The sequence below is a fragment of the Mesitornis unicolor genome, unplaced genomic scaffold (genome assembly GCF_000695765.1).
Source record: "Mesitornis unicolor isolate BGI_N332 unplaced genomic scaffold, ASM69576v1 scaffold12279, whole genome shotgun sequence".
Taxonomy (NCBI): domain Eukaryota; kingdom Metazoa; phylum Chordata; class Aves; order Mesitornithiformes; family Mesitornithidae; genus Mesitornis; species Mesitornis unicolor.
Window position 1 is genome coordinate 14,704 of NW_010206601.1, and position 5,971 is coordinate 20,674.

Here is a 5,971-nt window from a genome sequence, read left to right on the forward strand (position 1 = left end):
CTGACCAACAGTTTGAGCAAAGTCTTTCTTTCTGAAAGCTGTAGTTGTAAGAAACCCTCTTACATCTATTTACACTTGATTTGTGTTTCAAGGGTTAACTCTCATAGCTACAGAGTTAATATTGAAAAAAGCAAGCTTCTTAAACAAGGGTATATAGCCCGATGGTTGCCAAGGAAATGGCATTGAGAAGATGACTTTCAGTACTGTGATGGCAGCTACGAATTGCATAATCTCAAGACTTGTTTTACCAGTTCACTTGATTTGTTTGCTGGATTTAGTTGCTGGTGAGGAAGATGCAGACTTTTCTGGAGAGCAGGCAAAGTGCTATAGAACAGAACTGCTGCTTGTACTGTGGGATTATTCTAAACTCTATTAGTTAAATATAGGACTGTAATGTTACAGTCTGCAGACCTTGTTAAAACAAGAGTGATGATTAAATCAAGTGTAGAACCATACTACTCCCTGTAATTGAGTGCATGTGGCCCAACTTCACCTCTGTTGACTGCCTTTGGAGCCCTGAACTGACTTCTCTTCCTTCCTTCCCTCTCTCACATAGGGCACAGCTTCTGACTTTCATGTAAAAAAAAAAAAATCATTCTAGCCATCAGCATTTTCTGAAACAGAGACTTAAAGATTTTTAAATATCTCCTATGACTTTGTTCTCTGTAGGGTTTAGGGCTGTCTAGCACCTGCAGTACCACATATGAGAGTCTTTATGGTCCTATTCTGTGTTAATTTCAGGGTTTGGGTTTTTTTTAGTGCCAAAGCCTTTGTGAGCAGGGAATTTGCAAGTTGCAGCACAGCAAAGGATACCAGCTGAGCCTAGGTCACTGTGTGTTGCAAGGTTTTAAGATCTCATAGTCAGCTTCTTAGTAGAAAGCAGTATCTATGGAAAATACATTTTGTGTTATGCAAGAGCTTATTCCTTCTGTATGGCATCAGATGTTTTCCAAACTATGAACTGCGTTATGTTTATTAAAATCTTCAAAGTAGCCTGCTTTCCACAGTTAAAAGCTCCGTGTTTCTGGCTCACTGACAAAATTTCTTGCTGTTACAGAGACCATACTTAAATGGAGCTGCTCTTACTGCTGGCGCATGAGAATATCTGTTGACTTCCCCCCTCCCGCACCTTAATGTTTCACGTATTTATTTAATTTTTAAGCAGTGACTGACAGTAGCTAATTAGGTATAAATTGCTGTGAAATTTCAGTATGGCATAGTTCAGTATCCAGTGTGCTTTTTGAAGGTGATAGATCTGAAAAATAATGCTCCAGGAAAGATTCAAATTGCTTTAGAACCATGACCTTGTCAGCTATGGGTCAAATGAGGGCTTCTTAATGGCCTGTGCTGAGTGCTGTCAGGAAGTTGGGAAAGAGAGGACAGGTTATATACCTTCTTAGGCTCTTATAGTACAAGAGCACAGCAGTCTGTGCTGTGAAATGGTTTAATTTCTATTCTATTGGTCTGTATTCCAGAGTAGTAGAGACAGAGTATTCATCTGCAATTACGTGAACTTGCACATCTGCCTTTGTATAGCTTTGCTATGATATTGCTCAAAAATCTGTATTTATTAGTAGATTGACTGCAATAAATTTATATTTGAGATCACCTAGAATAAACAAGTTTATACTGCTGTTGTATATACCTGGAGGGAGCAGCAGTGATGTTTACATTGTTTGTTTCTCCGCAGAATACCAGGGAGCAGACTGTCAGGCTTTCCAGTTACATTAGTGAAGAGTGGATTGACATTTTTGTTTCTTTTTTCCTTTTCCATAGGTTGTTCCAACAATCTTGGAGAAATTTAAAGAGAAAAAGCCTCAGGTAGTGCAGGCTCTGCAGGAGGCCATTGATGCAATCTTTCTTACCGTAAGTGTGACAATTTTCCCATTTTTTTGAGAATTACTCTCTAATTTTGATTTTTCTCTTACTTTACTGAAACTAATCACTTCTTTATCCAACACTGCAGACCACACTGCAGAACATAAGTGAAGATATACTGGCAGTGATGGACAACAAAAACCCAACAATTAAGCAACAAACATCCCTTTTCATTGCAAGAAGCTTCCGTCACTGCACACCTTCTACTCTGCCAAAAAGCCTGTTAAAACCCTTCTGTGCTGCACTCCTCAAGGTAAAGCAGGAAGAGCTGGTATTTCTCTGGTGTTGACCTGTGCGCTGTTGTGAAGCATTGGATTGCTTTGGGAGAGAGACCCTTCTGGTAGTGCAGGGATTGAAGGGTTCTTGTGTAGCTATCAGAGTCAGTTTTGATTTATGTCAAACTTAGAGATGACTCTCAGTCATGGGAACAGTTTAGTCTCCTTCTTCTTAGCTTCTCTGAAACTGAAGACTCACCAAGTTTATAATAGGTTAAGACAGTGATCTGCAGCTATTAAACATCTAGGCACTGTGCCACTTGCTTTTTGCAGGCATTTCTAGCAACCTTTTGTTGGAATGCTACATATCATTTACCATGAATAAAAGAACCTTCACCAATTCATACGCTGTTATGCTATAGTGTTTACACTGATAAACACTAATGACGTATACTTTTTCCTCTTATTGCAAAATAGCCCCTTCCTTGTTATGAGAAATATCCCTGACTTCAGAAAGAGAGATTTGAACAGGGTTGCAGACCTTCAAACCCCTTGTTGAACTTTCATGATGTTCTAGTATCTATTTAAGCATGAATATTGACCCTCTTCTTGTTACGTGAAAGATCCAAAGATGGGAAACTGGCTATATCTGAGCAAAAGTAGACTTGATCAGTACATAGGAAAACAGAGGTGAAAACCAACTTTTTTCTTTCTGTGGTAGAATATTAAGGATTATTCTGTAGTAGATGTAGATTTTTTTATAAAGGGGAAGGGATTTATGCAGAAGAGGGAATTGAGACTCAATGACCTTAAAGATCTTTTCCAACTGAAACCATTTTATGATTGATGTGATATAAAAGTTGTCTTTCTCTGCAGCATATCAATGATTCTGCTCCTGAAGTAAGAGATGCTGCATTTGAAGCATTAGGCACTGCCTTGAAAGTGGCTGGAGAGAAAGCTGTGAATCCTTTTCTAGCAGATGTGGACAAACTAAAGCTTGATCGGGTGAGTTTGTTACCATAAATGTTCGAAGGGGGGTGGATAAAATTAAAAAACCGAGCTCCATTTAATATGCATGTTAGGCCAGAGAAAACTAAAGAGGATGCCTTACCTAATGAGTTACAGCACAGAGCTGTGAAAATTTATTTTTTACTTAAAAGTTACCAGTGTTCCAGGGAATCTGAAAATCTATTTCTTGGTAGATTTTCAAGCATCTTTTCTTTTACTTCAGCTAACTAAAATACACTAGCATGTTAACATTGCACCTTTCCATTCCAAAGTAAAGTATCTGTTTGACTTCAAGGGTGTATTAACTATGAGGTGGGTTGTGGAGGGTTTTTTTGTGGTTGGTTAGTTGTATGTGGGGTTTTGTTCATTTTTGATCACTTTGTGTTGTCCGAGACAAAGTTTAGGGCTTTAGGTCACAACCACATGGTCTAACTTCATTATTATTCAGGATTTTGACTTAATTTCCAACACAAACTTTTTCATGCTTTTGCATAAGTTGACAAGTTTGTTGACTGAATGATGATTTTATAATGAACGTGCTAAGAATTAGTTTTTAGAGTATCTATAAAATATCGGGGGGGTGTCAGTGCTTTCTATGTGTATAAATGCACTTCATTTTGAACTAGGAAATGTATTCTAGCAATACAGTGATGGCTGATGCCACTGACTGGTTAACAGTACTATTGTAAGGAACACAGGATAACACAATTTTGTGAGGTAAACAACTTAATCTCTTCAAGATTTTTCAGAGTAGTTAAATTTGAGCCACTGCTGTTAAAGAGACACTGTACATCAATTGTGGTAGCTGAATAGCTTTTAAAAATTTTTTCCCCTTTTTTCTGCCCCTTCTCTTTGTTTTTTTTCTTCCTTACTGCTTGTCAGATTAAAGAATGTGCTGAGAAGGTAGAGCTGGCTTGTGGTAAAAAGACAGGAGGAGCTGCTGAGAAAAAAGAAGGCAAGCCTGTTACTGGAAAGACCCCTGCTCTTTCAGGGAATGATAAAGAAACAAAAGATGCAGCAACCAAACCGGGACCACTGAAAAAAGCACCTGCTGTGAAGGTAAGAGATTGCCAAGAGATTGTCTGACAATGTTATTGATGATTGCATCGAATAGTTACTTATTGAAGATCAAAGGTGGCCTGTTGCACATCATCTTCCACTGAGGAATCACTGTCCTGTAGGAGTAGGGACAGCCCAACAACAAAGAATCTGGGACTTTCCAAGACTCTACTTGATGATGAAATCTCATTTTAATGATACGAATTGTCTTGTCACCTTAATAATACCAGCTTTTGATATTGAAATAATGATAGACCACTGGAGGCTTTCAGAGGAGCCTGAGATGATGTAACATGAATGTGCCCTGTGATGATATAGTAATATTTGACAGAAGTCAATATCTTTTCTTATAACTAGCAAGATTACTACAAGTGTTGAATATTCAGTATTGGTTTGTTACCATTAATAATTGAGACCATAAGCCTATGTTACTTAAAAATTATTATTTGTATTTTAAAAATTGACATAAGTAGCACTATAGATAGTCTTTCTAATACCCTACTTCTTTCTGCAAGTGGGAAACCTGGAAGTGAGTAGTAGAATGGATCATATTTTAAAAAATCTATTGATGCTCTGGTAGCCTGGAAAAGACACACCAGTCACAAGTTTAATATCTAATCAGTATCCACAGGAAAATATATGGATTAATTCATTATTTTTTTGAACCTTCACAAGTTCTTTCCCTTTTCATCTTTCATTGTCTTGTGTGTCACTGTTACTACACATGTTTTATTAAACCTGCTAGTCTGAAAGGAGCATGTGACTTAAATAAGCTCTAGCAGAAAATTATTTCTTCTGCCTGCAGCTGTTATGGTGCTAGAGAGATAAGTAATTTTAGACATTAGAATGTATAAATGTGGAAAAACAGCAGTTCTTCTGGTATCTGATGGACTAAAGACCTGTTTGATCTTGGCTCACTTGTCTATTTCATTTCTAGTCTGGGGGCCCACCTAAGAAAGGCAAACCAGCTGCAGCTGCAGGTATGGGAGGTGCTGGGGCTAAAGGCAAGAAGGGTCCTGAGACCAAAGAGATATTTGAATCGGAGCTCTCGGTGAGTATTCTGCTATTCTGTGAAATATGAAGTGTTCTGTACAAGTAGCTTCAGTTAATCAGTTCTTTAGCTACTGTGGAATTTTTGACTGAAGTTGAAGTTTCTTTGTTAGGCCGAGTGAAAGCAATAAATTTAAATAAATTGAACCAGTGAAACAAGGGAATCTTTTAGCATTTTTCATATACTAAGTAACTTAATATTGCTAAACTGGATGCAGAAGATGTCTTCTCACATCCACCCTTATCAACCACTGATTCATTGCTGTGAATGTCTATTCAGATTTCATACAAAACTATCTTGCAAATTTAGATTACCTCTGTGTGATTCTGTAAGTAGGTAGTGACTAGTCAGGATTATTTTTGACCACCTGCACAATTTATCATCCTTTTCAGGGATTACTTTTTTTTGCAGTACACTTTAGTAGCTTCCAGAATTTGTAAGGCCCCTAAACTATAATCCATGCAAATTCAAGCTGCAACATAGAAACATTTCATACTTTGTAAACACACCACAGTGCAAGGGTCATTCCAGCATATTAGCTGTCCTTAAGGCTCTTGCCACCCTCCAGAGGGTTACAGTGTGGTGTTAACCTTGATCTGATCTGTCTGCAGATAGAAGTATGTGAAGAGAAAGCTGCTGCTGTCCTTCCAGCTTCTTGTATCCAGCAGTTGGACAGTGGTAACTGGAAAGAGAGGCTTGCCTGCATGGAGGAATTTCAGAAGGTAAGTTTGTGGCAGTTGTTGAGAAGCAGATAGGGAAA

At 38.1% G+C, this 5,971-nt stretch overlaps 1 protein-coding gene across 2 annotated transcripts in view; it reads left to right on the forward strand.

Moving 5' to 3' along the window:
* The window catches only part of CKAP5 (cytoskeleton associated protein 5), a 39,935-nt gene that overhangs the window by 8,343 nt on the left and 25,621 nt on the right, over positions 1 to 5,971 (forward strand). For both annotated transcript variants that reach the window (XM_010191829.1, XM_010191830.1), the window contains exons 9-14: positions 1,777 to 1,866; positions 1,967 to 2,131; positions 2,970 to 3,098; positions 3,984 to 4,160; positions 5,098 to 5,211; positions 5,823 to 5,933. In XM_010191829.1, the coding sequence (XP_010190131.1) occupies positions 1,777 to 1,866; positions 1,967 to 2,131; positions 2,970 to 3,098; positions 3,984 to 4,160; positions 5,098 to 5,211; positions 5,823 to 5,933 (786 nt within the window). The remainder of the gene's footprint in view (positions 1 to 1,776; positions 1,867 to 1,966; positions 2,132 to 2,969; positions 3,099 to 3,983; positions 4,161 to 5,097; positions 5,212 to 5,822; positions 5,934 to 5,971) is intronic.